This window comes from Chiloscyllium plagiosum, chromosome 30, assembly GCF_004010195.1.
Source record: "Chiloscyllium plagiosum isolate BGI_BamShark_2017 chromosome 30, ASM401019v2, whole genome shotgun sequence".
NCBI lineage: Eukaryota > Metazoa > Chordata > Chondrichthyes > Orectolobiformes > Hemiscylliidae > Chiloscyllium > Chiloscyllium plagiosum.
In genome coordinates this window covers 39,381,238-39,399,519 of record NC_057739.1, presented here as the reverse complement: position 1 = coordinate 39,399,519, position 18,282 = coordinate 39,381,238, and the positions used below count along the sequence as shown (strand labels likewise).

The following is an 18,282-nucleotide window of genomic DNA, read 5'->3' as shown; positions in this document are numbered from 1 at the left end:
ACCTCCAATTTTGGTGTCATCTGCAAACTTACTAACTGTACCTCTTATGCTCACATCCAAATCATTTATGTAAATGACAAAATGTAGAGGACCCAGCAACGATCCTCGTGGCACTCCACTGGTCACAGGCCTCCAGTCTGAAAAACAACCCTCCACCACCACCCTCTGTCTTCTATCTTTGAGCCAGTTCTGTATCCAAATGGCTAGTTCTCCCTGTATTCCGTAAGATCTAACCTTACGAATCAGTCTCCCATGGGGAACCTTGTCAAACGCCTTACTGAAGTCCATATAGATCACATCTACTGCTCTGCCCTCATCAATCTTCTTTGTTACTTCTCAAAAAACTCAATCAAGTTTATGAGACATGATTTCCCGTGCAAAAAGCCATGTTGACTATCCCTAATCAGTCCTTGCCTTTCCAAATACATGTACATCCTGTCCCTCAGGATTCCCTCCAACAACTTGCCCACCACCGAGGTCAGGCTCACTGGTCTATAGTTCCCTGGTTTGTCTTTACCGCCCTTCTTAAAACAGTGGCACCACATTTGCCAACCTCCAGTCTTCTGGCATCTCACCTGTGACTATCATTGATAAAAATATCTCAGCAAGAGGCTCAGCAATCACCTCTCTAGATTCCCACAGAGTTCTTGGGTACACCTGATCAAGTCCTGGGGATTTATCCACCTTTGACTGTTTCAAGGTATCCAGCATGTCCTCCTCTGTAATCAGGACATTTTGCAAGATGTCACCATCTATTTCCCTACAGTCTATATCTTCCATATCCTGCTACCTTTGTAACCTCAGCTGAGACTTGCTGACCCTCAGGTTCAACTCATGGAAACATCCAGCACAGAAAAGGCCCTTCAGCCCATCGAACCTGTACTGACATGTGAGAAACATCTCACCTTTAGCCTAATCCCTTTTACTTGGCCTGTAGCCTTGTAATGTTATGATGAGCCAAGTGCTCACCCAGGTCCTTTTGAAAGGAAGTGAGGTAATTCACCTCAAACCACCCTCCCAGGCAGCACATACCAGATTGTCACCAGCCTCTGGGGAAAACGTTTTCTTTCTCAAATCCCCCCTGAACCACCTGCCCCTCACCCTGAACCTGTGTCCCCTTGTGGCTGACCCTTCAACTAAGGGGAGCTGCTGCTCCTTACCTACTCTGTCCATACCTATCATCATCATTTTGTACACCTTGTCACCAGTCAACTCTCTCTTGTGAGAGGATGGTCACATCACATTCCCAGCCCTGAAAGGCTCAAACCTTCATTTTGAGTGAAAGAATATCCTTTTTATGAGGATTTCTGCAGAGTCATGCTTCTTAAGGATTTCTGGCATCAGCTGAAGTTCCCTTCAACCTCCTTAGAGTTGGTTCACCTTGTTAAATGTCACGTCAATCAAATTATGAGCACCCACCACCCCACCCCAGAGTTGTGACAATCTGCTCCCCCCAGTTTCAGTTTGGGGCGTGTTGTTTGAATCCTGCCTCCACAATCATCAAAGCAGGGATATACTTCTGAGGCTCTATAAGGCTGTGGTCACACCACATTTCGAGTATTGTGCACGTTTTGGGCCCCATATCTCAGGAAGGGTGTACTGGCCCCGGAGCGTCTTCAGGAGAGGTTCATGTGAATGGTCCCAGGAGTGAAAGGCTTAACATATGAGGAATGTTTGAGGACTCTGGGTTTATACTCGATGGAGTTTAGAAGGATGAGGGGGGATCTCATTGAAACATACAGAATACCGACTGGCTTGGACAGACTGGACGTTGGGAAGATGTCCCCAATGGTAGGAGAGACTAGGACCCGAGGGCACAGACTTAGAGTGAAGGGAAGACCCTTTAGAACGGAGATAAGGAGAAACGTCTTCTGCCAGAGACTGGGGAATCTATGGAATTTGTTTCTGTGGAGGCCTGGGTCATTGAGTGTATTTTAGACAGAGGTTCTTGTTTATCAAGGGGATCAAGCAGAAAGCAGGAGAATAGAGTTGAGAAACTTGTCAGCCATGATTGAATGGCACGGCAGACTTAGTGGGCTGAATGGCCTAATTTCTGCTCCTATGTCTTAGCTCATGTCTATGGAAAAGTGCCATGCAGATGTGTTAGAGTCTGTCCCTGACTCAATGTGGAATGGCCAGTGCTCAACAGTGAGCTCTTTGACCTGGGAGAGTGAAAGGCTGGTCCATGGGCACAATCTAATGGACAAGCACAGATAGAGACCCTTGTGGCTTACAGGTAGCGTCACTGTCGCTGGGTCAGGAGAGCTGAGTTCAAGTCCCATCTGCTCCAGAGGTGTGGAATAACATCCCTCAACCAATTGGTTGGTAAGCCATGATGAACCACTCAACTGTTATCACAGGAACTTGTTTGCGATGGTTTACTCATTTACAGCATGTGGGCATCACTGGCTAGGCCAACATTTAATGCCCTGAGGGGATTTAAGAGTTGACCACATTGCTGTGGATCTGGGGTCAAACATAGGTCATGCCAGGTTCCTTCCCCAAAGGGCATGAGTGAACCCAATGGTTCCTGGCAACAGTTTCATGGTTATCATCAGACTCTTAATTCCAGATCTTTAATTGAAACCAAATTCTACCACCTGCTAAGGCAGAATTTGAACCCAGGTCCCCATATTATGCCTGTGCTCTGTGGCTCTAGCAATAATTCCACTAGGCCATTAGCTCCCCACATACATTAGCTTCAAATCTCAATGTCATATTTAGCATGTTATTATTGCATCTTAGTTACTTTATAGCTTCTTCAATGGGGTTCAAGATTCCGAACAAAACAGCCTCTAAGCTCTCTGAGTCAAGATTAGAGTGATGCTGGAAAAGCACAGCAGGTCAGGCAGCATCCAAGGATCAGGACAAATCAACATTTCGGGCAAAAGCCCTTCATCGGGAATGGGCAGTCCTGATGAAGGACCTTGGCCCAAAATGTCGGCTCTCCTGCTCCTCGGATGCTGCCTGACCTGCTGTGCTTTTCCAGCATCACTCTAATCTTGACTCTAATCTCCAGCATCTGCAGTACCCGCTTCTGCACTCTCTAAGCTCTTTGGGCCAAACAATGAACCCTACACGGGTTCCTCATTGCTCAAATGAGCCCACCCTGACCCTGGGAAGTATCACAAAGGACAGAGTTCTTCAGTAAGCACGAAGAGTATGGTGCCCCAGAAAATGGTGGGGCATAGCATTGGACCAATCACCTCCCACAGACTTTACACCATCTCGGGGTTGTCCGGGGTAACAAGACCCACTGTGCACAGAGACGAAAGGAACGAGAGCAGTGGAAACCTGGTACAGGGTGCCCATGTTAGGGGCAGTGTCAAAACTACACGGCATGGCAGACGAAGAGGGGAGAAAGTAGCCCATTATGGCGATACCATTCACCTGGCCACAACATACCTGTGGGAGAGTTAATCAGCTGAAGAACAAGGGGTCGTCGGGTCACAATCCCAGATCCACGAGGAAGGAAATCTCTGGAAATGAAAAGTGGAGACATTTCAGCATCGGTTCACAAAGGGAGTCACAGCAAGGTAGAAAAGTAGATTTGAAAACAAAACACAGAACTGCATCTCAGAACTTCCTGTGACCTTTCATCAGCAACCAAAGGTTTAAGGACTTCAAAACACTTGAGATTTTTTTTTTTAAACTCCACACAAGCTTTGAGCATGTTTTGTGAGGATTGGAACTCTTTCAGCAGTGACGGAGTTGAAGTTCAAAAGACGAAGGATGTTGTAACGTGAAAGGGTACAGAAAAGGTTTACTAAGATGTTGCCAGGGTTGGAGGATTTGAGCTATAGGGAGAGGCTGAACAGGCTGGGGCTGTTTTCCCTGAAGCGTCGGAGGCTGAGGGGTGACCTTACAGAGGTTTATAAAATCAGGAGGGGCATGGATAGGGTCTCTTCCCTGGGGTGGGGAAAGTCTAGAACTAGAGGGCATAGGTTTAGGATGAGAGGGGAAAGATATAAAAGAGACCTAAGGGGCAACTTTTTCACCCAGAGGGTGGTACATGTGTGGAATGAGCTGCCAGAGGAAGGGGTGGAGGCTGGTACAACTGCAACATTTAAGAAACATCTGGTTGGGTGTATGAATAGAAAGGGTTTGGAGGGATATTGGCCAGGTGCTGCCAGGTGGGACTAGATTGGGTTGGGATATCTGGTCGGCATGGACGAATCGGACCGAAGGGTCTATTTCCTTGCTGTACATCTCTATGGCTCTATGCTGAGTGGACCAGACACAGTGCATGTGGAAAGGATGTTTCCTCCTATGGGTCAGCCCAGAACTAGGGGGCACTGTTTTAACACCATGAAATCATAAGGTAAAGTAGCAGAAGTAGGCCATTCAGCCCTTCGAGTTGCTTCGCTGTTCAATGGGTGATCTGACAATCCTCATCCTCCACTTTCCTGCCTTTTCCCCTTGACTCTCGATCCCCTTACTGATTAAAAATCTGTCTGGCCCAGCCTTAAAGACCTAGTCTCACAGGCCTCTGTGATGAAGAATTCCACAGACTCACTACCTCGAGAGAAGAAATTCCTCCTCATCTCGGTCTTAAAAGAGTGACCCATTATTCTGAGATGATGCCCTCTGGTCCCAGACTCTCCCACAAGGCGAAACCACCTCTCCACATCTACTCTGTCCAGTCCATTAAACTGCTCTCATTCTTCTATATTCCAATGAGCATAGGCCCAATTTACTCAACCTCTCATCATAAAACAGCACCTACAGACCCAGAATCAAAACTAGGTGCCACCCATTTAGGGAACAGAAATATGGAGAATATTTTTTCTCAGGTCAGAGGTATCACAGAATCCCTACAGTGTGGAAACAGGCCCAACAAGGTAGCAAAGAGTAAAACGGGTGAATGGGGGTGGGGATGGAGGTGATAGGTCAGAGAGGAGGGTGGACCGGATAGGTGGGAAGGGAGATTGGCAGGTAGGACAGGTCATGAGAGTGGTGCTGAGCTGGAAGGTTGGAAGAATCTCAGTGAGTCTCTCTCTCACTGCAACCCACAGGTCATCTCCTCTATCCTGAAGCTCTTCAACCATGTACTGATACAGACCTGCCTCCACCGCCGCTCCCTCACCATCCAATGCCTGGAGGAAGGACGTCTCATCTTCTGTCTCGGAACACTTCAACAACAGGGCATCAATGTGAACTTCATCAGTTTCCTCATTTCCCCTCACCCCCACCTCACCCCAGTTCCAACCTTCCAGCTCAGCACTGTCCGAAGGGCTTTTGCCCGAAACATCGATTTTCCTGCTCCTCGGATGCTGCCTGACCTACTGTGCTTTTCCAGCACCACTCTGGTCTAAACTCTGGTTTCCAGCCTCTGCAGTCCTCACATTTGCCCATTTGACCCAACAAGTCCACACCAACATTCCGAAGACTATCCCACCCAGACCCATTTCCCTACCCTAACCCACAAATCCCTGAACACTATGGGCAGCCTAGCATGGCCAATTCACCTAACCTGCACATCTTTGGATTGTGGGAGGAAACCAAAGCACCCGGGGGAAACCCACGCAGACACGGGGAGAACGTGCAAAGCCCACACAGACAGTTGCCCGAGGCTGGGATTGAATCCAGGTCCCTCGCACAGTGAGGCAGCAGTGCTAACCACTGAGCCACCGTGCAGTATGCAAAACTCCTCAAAGAAAGCAGGGAAGGAGCATGAATATTTCTTGTAAGGCAATAGAATCAGCAATAAAACACAAATAGCTCAGCTGTGATCATATTGAATATCAGAGCAGGGCCTACTTCTGCTTCTAATCTTTGTGTCCACACACCAATGGTACGTTTTTATTTCCTTGCAGTAGATACCATGATAAACCACAGAGGGAAGAGAAAGACTATATCTCTGCCACCATCTCTCTTATAAAGCAGTTCCCATTACTTCCTGGTAAAGAACCAGAGTTCCTGACAGCAGGGATTGACAAATCCAGACAAGGTGCGTGGGTTTGGCAGGGGGAATGGGAGGAAGAGCTTTGTTTTAAAAATGATGTTGACGAGCCGGTGTTGGACTAGGGTGGACAAAGTTAAGAATCACACAACACCAGGTTATAGTCCAACAGGTTTATTTTGAAGCACTAGCTTTCAGAGTGCTGTCCCTTCATCAGGAAGCTGTGGAGCAGGACCATAAGACACAGAATTTATAGCAGAAGATTACAGTGTCATGCAACTGAAATGATATATTGAACAAACCTAGATTGCTGTTCAGTCTTTCATCTTTTAGAATGGGTTGCAGGTTTCAGTTCATTAATATGTAAATCCCAGAACCTCTTTTAAGTCACATTCTCGAGATAAGATTAGATGATGACTACTTGCAGTGTGGGAACAGGCCCTTCGGCTCAACAAGTCCACACCGACCCACCACCCTCCCAGACCCATTCCCCTACATTTACCCCTTCACCTAACACTACGGGCAATTTAGCATGGCCAATTCACCTAGCCTGCACGTTTTTGGACTGTGGGAGGAAACTGGAGCAAACCCACGCAGACACGGGGAGAATGTGCAAACTCTACACAGTCAGTCGCCTGAGGCGGGAATTGAACCCAGGGCTCTGGCGCTGTGAGGCAGCAGTGCTAACCACTGTGCCACTCAGTTTTATAACAAAAAGGTGACATCTCAGCTCAGAAGTGTCTTATGGTCCTGCTCCACCGCTACCTGATGAAGGAGCAGCACTCTGAAAGCTAGTGTGCTTCCAAATAAACCTGTCGGACTATAACCTGGTGTTGTGTGATTTTTAACTTTGTTTTAAAAAGACAACATTTCATAACTGTTACAGATATTCAATGATCAACTCGGTTAGAGATGTATGATGTATCTCTGGAGCAAATGGGCCATTACCACAAAAACCCTCAAATTTATAAATGGTCCAAGGAAAGGCAGCTCATTACTAAATTTTACGGGGGGTTCAATGCCAGGTCTCTGTTTAGAAATAGATATTTTCCGAATCAGTCTTTTCAGGGAGAATGTAATCTCATGCCTCTGGAGCAGGTAAGACTTGAATCCAGGCCTCCATTGCCCAGAGGTTGGGACACTACCACAAGAGCCCTTCGTCATTGTTACACAACATGATGTGATACCTGGTACCAATCAGTGACGGTGGCAGATGATCACAAACTAGTCTGAGCGGAGGTTTATTACATCTGAGTTCGTAGGCATGGGCTGGATTAACTCACGGAAACATTAACAACAACAAGAAGATAGGAAAGATGACTTTGCCTCCAACCAGAGATCACATCAGTCTGTGATGCATTCTCTACCTGAAGGCTGAGTGGAGCTCAGTATCACCCCATGTATTAACTCTTTCCAACCTCAGACAATAGCTCTCCACCATGGAACCTGCTGCCTATGAGGAGGCAGGAAGTGGAAATAATGAGCCACTTCAAAAGGGATATGAACCCAAAATGCTGGAGAAACTCAGCAGGTCCAGCAGCATCTGTGCAGAGAAAGAGAGAAATAGAGATAATATCATGAGTCTGATAGAAGTCTTCTTCAGAACCAGGTTTTTCAGCAGTTTTATTTCACACTTTTTTTTATTTCAAAAGGAAATTGCTCTGGCACCTGAAGGATGATGGGAATAGGGAGTGGGGCTAACTGGATTTCTGCTGTGCAGAAAGCTAGCATGGAGTCGATAGACTGAATGGTCTCCGCCCCTTGCCATTGCAAACGGAAGAGAGATGGAGTGAGGCTGCGGATCATTTTAACTTTGCTTGCTAAGAGTGAATGGTAATGAACCAACACCCCATCTTCACATCTCTCCTCATTTTCATTGAGTTTGATAATGCTGTGAACAGTCCTTTGATTTCACCCATGAGTAAGTTTCTAATAATGTGCCAACTGTCTGAACATGTGTCTCAACTGCTGACCGAACTGAGGAGGTGGATGGTAGACTACACAAGATGTTGAAGGTCAGTAACCATTGTCATGGGATTACTGTGAAAACAAATTGGTTATTTATGCACATTGCATGGTCAATGGACTATAAAAATCAAGAAATACTATTCTTTCATTGTGTCAGGTCTTGGATTGATGTCATCCAGCATTCAGTTTCAACTTTTGGTCACTTCACTTGATGATCAGGGTCATCCTGAATATGTCTTGGAGAAAAGGCATTTAGACGTGACCTAAGGCACTCAGTCATCAAGATAAACTTTGAGAGCTAGGGGTTTTCAATTCTGTAAAGAAAAAATAAAGACCTCAAAGAGATCTCACTGAGACAGAGGATCAGCGGTGATCATACTGAACTCTGAAATAGGATCCCAGGGCTGAATGACCTATTCGAGCTCCTGGTTTCCATGACTGATATTTGATTAAAATAAACCGATAGAGCCATAGAGATGTCCAGCGTGGAAATAGACTCTTCGGTCCAACTTGTCCATGCTGACCAGATATCCGAAATTAATCCAGTGCTATTTGCCAGTACTTGGCCCCTATCCCTCTAAACCCTTCCTATTCATATACCCGTGTTGTCTCTGTACCAGCCCCCACCACTTCCTCTGGCAGCTCATTCCATACACACACCACCCTCTGCGTGAAAAAGTTGTCCCTTCCGTTCCTTTATATCCTTCCCCTCTCACCTTAAACCTATGCCCTCTAGTTCTGGACTCCCCGATCCCAGGGAAAAGACCTTGTCCATTTACCCTATCCATGTCCCTGATGATTTTATAAACCTCTGTAAAGTCACCCTCCGACATTCCAGGGAAAACAGCACCAGCCTCTTCAGGTTTAGATTGCGTCCAACAAAACTAAAGGAATCAAGGGTATTTTTATTTCTCATGGGACACGGGTGCCGCTGCCTGTGCCCAACATTTGCTGTCCGTCCCTAGTTGACCCTTGAGAAGGTGGTGGTGAGCTGCCTTCATGAACCGCTGCAGTCCATGTGCTGTATGGGGAGGAAATGGGAACAGCGGACTGGGTTGGATGATCAGCCAGTTTCATTTTGAATGGTGACGCAGGCTCGAAGGGCCAAATGGCCTACTCCTATTTTTTGATGTTTCAGTTGCTGTGAGTCTGGGATCATGAGTTGACAAAATCGGGCAAAGACAAGAGATTTTCATCCTTAACGGAAATGTGAGAGTCAGATGGGTTTCCTGATTGTCAATGCTGATGTGACCTTATAAATCCAGATTTATTAAAGAAATGTAAACTCACCAGCTGCCGTGAGGGTCACCAGCTGGTTTCTGGGTGACTAATCCAGCTAACCAGGCGATAATACTGCCACCGTGCATTCAAGTGGCTAAGCCTTTGACAAAGCTGTTAGTTAATACCGCCCTTTGGGTTGGTGTGGAATTTCATCCAATTAAAATAAATATGGGAAGGGTGCTACAGAAATGCAAGTCGCTGTGCTGCAGGGACAACGCCCCTGATGCAAACTGAACCTGAAGAGGTTGGCATTTGCCCAACCCGCATTCACAGGCAATGCCAAGTCTAGTGACAGCTGGCAGTGCCAACAGCCTGTGTAGGTACCATCTGTGTACTTCCTGCGTGGAACAAAAGTGGGGCGGAGTGATTTGGAAAGATCATACACACACAAAGAGAGACACACACATACACACACACACCCAGACACATATGCACACAGAAACACACACACAAACATGCACACACACACATACGTACACAAAGCACACATGCAGACACAGACATACACACACATAATCATATGCACGCGCACACACACATACAGACAGATACACACATGCAGACACACAATACATGCGCACACACACAGACATACACAAGTGCACACAGATACACACAGACACACGTGAATGCACACAGACACACACGTACACACAGGCATACAGACATGCACACACGTACACACAGATACACATACACAGACAAACACACACACAAACTCACCTCCAGGTAAAAGTGAACCAGCAGAAGGGGAGCAATACAAATCCATTTGACAGCCAACTGGCAGCTTTTGAGTGTAGGCAAGACCTAGGACTTAGGAAATGACCGAGGTGTACGGGGAGGGGAGGGGAGGGGAGGGGAGGGGAGGGGAGGGAAAGGGGGGCTAACATCAGGTCAAAACTGCCAAATCTAAAGATACCTTTCTCTGCCTACCTGGTTGCTCTAGGCAGGTCTGTGTCGGTGCGAGGAATGCCAAGGCTGGGAATATTGCGCCAAATCCATCACTCAGCACTCCCCAAGCAGCCAACCTGAACGGAAATGAATAACTGTTCCCCATACAGAACGCAGCTGTGGGCAGTTGTACAAGGTAGTACTCAGAAAGGGTTAAACTGGCATTCAGTGATGCGCTCCACCTACACAGGGATACATTCGGAATACCTGGAATTGAATGCACTGGTTGTACTGGGAGTCCACTTTAATGTGTACAAGTTGGATCATTGTGTAGAAAGTGAGGGCTGCAGATGCTGGAGATCAGAGCTGAAAATGTGTTGCTGGAAAAGCGCAGCAGGTCAGGCAGCATCCAGGGAACAAGATAATCGACGTTTCGGGCATTCCTGAAGAAGGGTTTATGCCCGAAACGTCGATTATCCTGTTCCCTGGATGCTGCCTGACCTGCTGCGCTTTTCCAGCAACACATTTTCAGCTTGGATCATTGTGTGTCATTTGCCAGTATCAGGCCTTGCCTTCTGGGTTTCAGAATGTGAAGGAATGTTCCTGGGAGGAGCTAACCATGGGTCCTAATTAGATCTTCAGGATTAGCTGTTAGTGTTAACTACATGTAGTTATAATAGTAATGTGAACTTACTCTTAAATAAAGTCTGATGTCTCAGCAGGGACAAGTATCTGTCTGAGGTGCAGTGTAACTAACTGCTCTGTGATATGTAACAAACATATTTACTGCGAAATCAGGAAGACATCTATCATCGGCTAAATGCATCATGTAGGTTTGCTTCCCCACTTGGTGTAGAGTTTGACCACTACAAATTGGAAAGATTGGTAGCAGCAACATTTACCCATAATGCATTGGCAGCGCTGGCATTATAAGATCAAACTAGGAACAAAAGGAACAGGGGAAGGCTAATCAGTCCCTCAAGTCTGCTCCACCATTCGATCAGATCACGGCCGATCTAGGAGTGTGATGCTGGAAAAGCACAGCAGGTCAGGCAGCATCCAAGGAGCAGGAGAATCAACGTTTCGGGCATAAGTCCTGGTTCTCCTGCTCCTCGGCTGTTGCCTGACCTGCTGTGCTTTTCCAGCTCCACACTTTTTGACTCTGACTCTCCAGCATCTGCAGTCCTCATTTTCTCCTTGGCTGATCTATGGGCTAACTTCACATACCTGCCTTTGGTCCAGATCCCTTTTTATGCTTTGCGTAACAAAAGTCTATCTATCTCAGATTTAAAATTAACAACTGGCCCAGTAACCACCTGTTTGTGGGAGAGGATTCCAAACCTCTCACAGCCTTTGTGTGTCGAAGCATTCCTAACATCTCTCCTGAATACTCTGGCCATAATTCTCAGACTATGTCCCCTAGTTGCAGAATCCCCAACCAGCAGAAATAGCTCATCCTTATCTACCCTGTCTTTTCCTGCTAATATCTTGAAGACTTTGATTAGACCATCCCTTAACCTTCAAAATTTGATTAATTTGTGTAATCTCTCTTGTAATTTAACCCCTGAAATTCAAGCACCATTGACACTGACCTCAGAGTCCTGATCCAAGACCTGCCTTTAATCTCCTCTGATCTGCCCCAGCCTGGAGTGTGCAGAGCCCTTCCCTCCAGTACATCTCTATTACCCACATCAACCCTGCCCTAGCAGTCAACTTGGAGACACTCCCTTACTGCCCTCTGTCTCCCCCCACCTTCTGGGCTGAGGGCCATCCTTCTCTGTAAGAGACTCCAAACTCTGCTGCTGGGAACAGATGCACACCCCCAACCTCGGAAGACAGAGATCTCTCTGCACCAGGAAATGCAGATACCATAGCTGAAGGTAGGGTTGGTAGAGAGAACCAACCCCCCAATAACTTTCATGGCAAGTGCCACCACAATATGCTCCCTGGTTCATATTCTCCTGCCTAATGGTACCCCCAATACTTTGAGTCAAGTTGCATCACTTCCTGTCATTAACAACCAATGGATGTCACGTGATATTCATTCATGGCTACGGGTATCACTGACTGGGCCAGCATTTTAATTTCACCTCAAGAAGGCGGTAGCGAGCACCATTCCTGAACCACAGTTCACCGGTTCACCCACATGGTGAAACTTAGTCAGTTTCTCTGCACTTTCACACACGTGACTGACTTACTTGGCCATTTCAGAGGGCAATTAAGAGTCAATCACATTGCTGTGTTTCTGGAGTCACATACAGGCCAGACCATGTCAGGACGGCAGATTTCCCTCCCCAAAGGGCTGACGGGTTTTCAGAACAATGTGATAGTTTAATGTTCACCATTTGTGAGGCTACCTTACAAAGCCAGGTTTACTCACACAACGTAAATTCTCCAGCCGGTGGTGGAGCCCATGTCACCAGATTCTGGCTTCCTAGTCCATGTGTCAAGGGTGTTGTTATAGGAGGTGCTTGTGGTATAAGGGCAGCATCCCTATCTCTGGCCAACATTCACTATCTCCACCAGCAACACTCAGTAGCAGCAGTGTGTACCAGCTACAACATGTACTGCAGCAAACCCATGACCATTATCTCTGGAAGGACATGAGCAGTAGACAGCATGTGAACATTACAGTGGCTCAGTGGCAGTAAGTTTTTTAAATTGGTGGATAGTGACACAAATAAATCGGTTCCTGTGAGAGTGAAGAGTTCTACCCCAAGATTCATCCAAACCCTCAGCATTCTGCTGGATACGTCAACGCAGTTGCAGACTGATTGATGGAGACCCTCTCAAACCCTGATACTGAGCACATTCTGTTCATAAGTGACACTAGTGCAGAGTTCAGAATGTGCCTTCAAAAATCTCGGCAGGTCTGGCTTGTGTTGCTGCTCAGTGGAACTTCTGCAGCAACACAGCTTGTGGCGTTCTGTCCCCAGTACTGTGCTCTACCTCTTCATTCGAGTTCCTTTCCTACTAATGCAGCTCTGCCATGGGGGAGAGTGGGGACAAAACACCAATTCTGTCTCATGTCTCCTTTCACATGCCCCAACAGCACTGATTTCAGTTGCATTTCTTCAAACAGTGCTTTCATCGAAGTCATCAAATTCCTCCCTAAACCTCTGTCCCATGCTCCCTACCTCCCTTAAGACGCACCTCAAATACAGCCACAGCACAGAAACAGACCCTTCGGTCCAACTAGTCCATGCTGACCATGTTCCCAAACTAAACTAGTCCCACTGGCCAGCATTTGGCCCATATCCCTCCAAAGGTCCTAAAATTTTATTGAATCTCTGTCCATTTTCTTGTCTGGTTTTATTGCGGGACAGTAGCTTGGGACGGTTTACGACAGTAAATGCGCTATTATAAATGCATATAAATGTTATGGGAATCACAAGGTTAAACTGAAACTCTCTGCTCCGACAATCCCGATGGAACGGATGTGGAAATGGAAAAACTCCCATAACCTCAGTTAATGCATTCACTTTGGTAGGTATGTCAAATCAGTTACAAAATAAAATCCTCAGCACTTGATTCAAATCCAGATCACTGAGGTAAACACCAGAGGAGGGCCCTCCTGTGGCACAGTGGTAGTGTCCTTATCCCTTTACTGGGAGGTCTGGGATCAAGTCCCACCTGTTCCAGAGGTGTACAATGACATCTCTAAACATGTTGCTGAGGGGGAGAAAAAATCAAATCACTGCATCCTGCCCATCTTATGATCAGGAGAAAATTACATGAGCCATTGAGTTTTTGGGGCCTATCGTTTTATAATATGGTGGCTCAGTGGTTAGCACTGCTGCCTCACAGCGCCAGGGTCCCAGGTTCAATTCCAGCCTTGGGTGACTTTCTGTGTGGAGTTTGCACATTCTCCCTGTGTATGCGCGGGTTTCCTCCGGGTGCTCCGATTTCCTCCCACAGTCCAAAGATGTGTAGGTTAGGTGAATTGGCCATGCTAAGTTGCCCATTGTGTTAGGTGCGTTAGCCAGAGGGAACTGGGTCTGGGTGAGTTACTCTTCGGAGGGTCGGTGTGGACTGGTTGGGCCGAAGGGCCTGTTTCCACACTGTAGGGAATCTAATCTAATCATAATATTTTAGGGGTGTAGCTGCGTTTGGAGGCATTTGAGATCACCGCAGTACTTTCAAAAATGGGCTGGTGGTGCTGCTGAGCTTGCTGGATGGCTTCACAACCTCAACAGTGCCATCACTGGCATTACCTGCTACTGCAGTCCCAGCCCTTCCTCCCATTTGGCTTTTTGGTAGATTTAAGAATACAAATGGCCTTACAACCCATCAAGCCTCCTGCATGCTCCCAGTACCTTTCTCAGCTTGTGCCCTGTAACCCTCGATTTCCTTATCAATCAAAACCTGTCTAGCTCAGTATTGAGTATAGCCAATGACCCAGCCCCCACTGTTCTCTGAGTTCCAAAGACTAATGATCTTCAGAAAAGAATCTCCTCCTCAACTTTGTCTTACATTGGAAATCCCTCATCTTCCTAAACTGTATCCCCCTGCAAGGACAATTTTGGAAAAGACTCATTGAGAAGTGACTTCAACAAGAAATCAATGTGGAGTCCAAAATCTAAAACAAAATACAAATTGATTGTGAGCTAAGCTAACTTCAAGAATGTGGCCAGTTCTGGTTACTCTGTTGTAGGAAGAACATTATTAAGCTGGAGAGGGTTCAGATAAGATTACCAAGGTGTTGTCAGGAATGGAGAGTTTGAGTTATAAGGAGAGGCTGGACAGGCTGGGATTTTTTTTCACTGGAGCGTAGGAGGTTGAGGGGTGACCTTTATAGAGTTTAAAAACAAAGCTGCTGAGAGACTTGTCTTGTTTCAACAATCTGCATTTCTTTAGCACCTTTTAACGCAGTTCAACATCCCAATGGACTTCAACTCAGCATCATGAAAGCAACAGTGGGGACCAATCCACACAGAAGGAGAAGTGAGTGACAGCAGGTCAGTTTTAAGGAGCGTCTTAAAGTAGAGAGAGAGACGTATCGACATAAAGTGACTCCAGGAGGAAACCCCATAGCTAAGGCACAGACCTCTGAAAGCTCAGCCTCCATTGTAACAACAACCCTTGAGGATGTTCAGGATGGCAGGGTTGGAGGAATGTAGTGATCTTGAAGGGTCTGGGGAGGTTCCAGACAAAGGGAGAGGTGAGACCACTGAGGAATTTCAGTAGGAGTTGAGAATGTTATGATTGAGGCATTGCTGATCATTGTAAGAGCTTCTCTTTGACAGCATGACCCTGATAGAGACAATTTCTTTGGCAAGGCTTGTGTTCCCCCAGCTGTCCTCTCCTCTCGAAACTGGAACTGATGCAGCCAACCTTTCAAATCAATGCTCCAACATCTACTCTGTCTCGATATTGACCCTGGCCATCATGTTGACTATTTCCAGTGGCTTGGTATTCAAATACACCTCAATCCCTCCCAACTGGATTGCATTCTCTGCCTGAGATTTGCCACACGCCATCCTTTCGAAACCTCTCGGCGGAACAGAAAGGAAGAAGTGGCAAGAGCGATCGTCACCACTGCTTAACAATGAAACACCCATTCTGTTAATATTAAAATCAAGCCCATTAACTCCAAAGACTCAGCAGAGCTCATATCAACTACCAGTGGCATTTTTGTCATTCATTCATAGGATGAGGATGTCACTGGCCAGGCCAATGTTTACTATCCATCCCTAGTTGCCCAGAGAGCAGTTGAGAGTCAACCACATTGCTGTGGGTCTGGACTCATGTGTAGGCCAGACCAGTAAGGATTCCTTCCCTAAACGGCATTAGTGAACTCAACAGGCCTTTTTCCAACAACTGGCAATTGTGTCATGGTCATGATTAGATTTTTATTGAATTCAACTTCCACTATCTGTCAGAGTAGGATTTAAACCTGTGTCCCCAGGACATTATCTGGGTCTCTGGATTAATAGGTCTACTGATAATACCACTTTGCCATTGCCTCCCCAGCATAGGAATGGCTTAGTAAAATGAGACCATCTCATTGTCTCAATGTACGTAAATAAGAGCCTGCATGAGTAAGAAATGATCTTTATCACATGGTTAAATACAAAATTCAACTCAGAGTCACAGAGATGTATAGCACGGAAATAGACCCTTCAGTTCAATGCATCCATGCCAACCAGATATCCCAACCCAACCTAGTCCCACCTGCCAGCAACTGGCCCATATCCCTCCAAACTCTTTCTATTCATATACCCATCCAGATGGCTCTTAAATGTTACAATTGTACTCGCCTCCTGCTGCCACCTAAACTGTGGGCATCATGGTTGCTCAGTGGTTAGCACTGCTGTCTCAGCCGCAGGGACCTAGGTTCAATCCCTGCCTTGGGTGACTGTCAGTGTGGAGTGCACACACTCTTCCTGTGTCTGCATGGGTTTTGTCCGGGTGCTCTAGTTTCCTCCCACATTCCAAAGATGTGCAGGCCAGATGAATTGGCCATGCTAAATTGTCCATAGTGATAGGTGCATTAGTTAGAGGGAATGGGTCTGGGTGGGTAACTCTTCAGAGGGTCAGTGTGGACTTGTTGGGCCGAAGGGCCTGTTTCTATATTGTAAGGAATCTAATCTAAATGCCTTTGGTATTTGCAACAGTAAGGTTGTCAAGTTCCAATATTGTACAGAACTGCTTTAGTACCTGTGAATGTAGATAAAGATTTTTTATAAATAAAGTATATTTTTGCAATTAAAAAAGCAGGAGTGGCTTGGTTTAGATTAGATTAGAGTAGATTACATTACAGTGTGGAAACAGGCCCTTCGGCCCAACAAGTCCACACTGACCCGCCGAAGCGCAACCCACCCAGACCCCTGCATTTACCCCTTACCTAACACTACGGGCAATTTAGCATGGCCAATTCACCTGACCCTGCACATCTTTGGACAGTGGGAGGAAACCGGAGCACCCGGAGGAAACCCACGCAGACATGGGGAGAACGTGCAAACTCCACACAGTCAGTTGCCTGAGGTGGGAACTGAACCCGGGTCTCAGGCGCTGTGAGGCAGCAGTGCTAACCACTGGGTCACCGCGCCGCCCAAGACAGTCTTTGGTCTGCCCAAAACCTATTGGTCTTCCAGTGTATGACATTGACCCTGACCAAATGTCACAGACAGGAACATTCTAAAGTCCAGGGCTACATGCTGAGAGACGCACTAAAGCTTGGGTCAGCCGGTGCCAAGAAACAGTGGGGAAAGACCACCATTTAACATCTTTCTGCCAACATAAAGCAAGGCTCTATTAAGATGGCACGGTGGCTCAGTGGTTAGAGTGGCTACCTCACAGCACCAGGGACCTGGGTTCAATTCCCTAGATGGAGTTTGCACATTCTCTCAGTGTCTGCGTGGGTTTCCTCTGGGTGCTCTGGCTTCCTCCCACGGTCCAAAGGTGTGCAGGTTAGGGTGCACTGGCTGTGTTAAGTTGACCCACAGTGTTCAGGGATGTGTGGATAAGCCATGGGAAGTACAGGGCAAGGGTGAGTGTCTGGGTGGGATGCTCAACAGAGGTTGGTATAACTTGATAGGATGAATGGCCTATGTAGGGATTCCATGATTTTATTACATAAGATCTGAAGCTCCCTTGTTTGCCTTAAAGGAGTATAAATAGTTTCTTTGCATAGTCAGAAAGTGCCTTTTTTTTGCAACTGGATTGAAGCTGTAAGAAGGAATGTCAAAATTCCACTGCACTTCCTGCAAAGTCTTTATGGAACTGTGTTGTTGAAAAGTGTGGTGCTGGAAAAACACAGCAGGCCAGGCAGCATCCTGAAGAAGGACTTATGCCCGAAACATCAATTCTCCTGCTCCTTGGATGCTGCCTGGCCTGTTGTGTTTTTCCAGCAGCACACTTTTCAACTCTGGTCTCCAGTATCTGCAGTCCTCACTTTCTCCTAATGGAACTGTGTTGTACTTGTTTCTTAAATTCATTGATACTTTATGAATAAAGTATATTTTTCAAGTTAAAAAAAATAGTAGGAATGGCTGTGCTGCCTCACATGGCTCAATATCTTACCAAAACTTATTATGGTTAAGGCGTGAATATGACCCCGCAAAGAACCATGGGAAGGCAGAGGCTTTGAAAACATACTGTGCTCTGATAAACACCTTGGGACGATTTGCAGCATCAGAGAAGGCTGCTTGTTGGAAGTGCAAGTTGTTGTTGTTTTAACAATAAACATTTGTCCATATTTGTGCCTCACTGGCTCAAGCAGCATTTGCAAGTAACTC

General features: G+C 46.5%; 1 protein-coding gene across 11 annotated transcripts in view; it reads right to left on the bottom strand.

Moving 5' to 3' along the window:
- Positions 1-18,282, bottom strand: part of LOC122564941 (dynamin-1) — a 243,150-nt gene that overhangs the window by 174,811 nt on the left and 50,057 nt on the right. For all 11 annotated transcript variants that reach the window (XM_043720440.1, XM_043720447.1, XM_043720444.1 and 8 more), the window contains exon 2: positions 3,406-3,479. In XM_043720440.1, the coding sequence (XP_043576375.1) occupies positions 3,406-3,479 (74 nt within the window). The remainder of the gene's footprint in view (positions 1-3,405; positions 3,480-18,282) is intronic.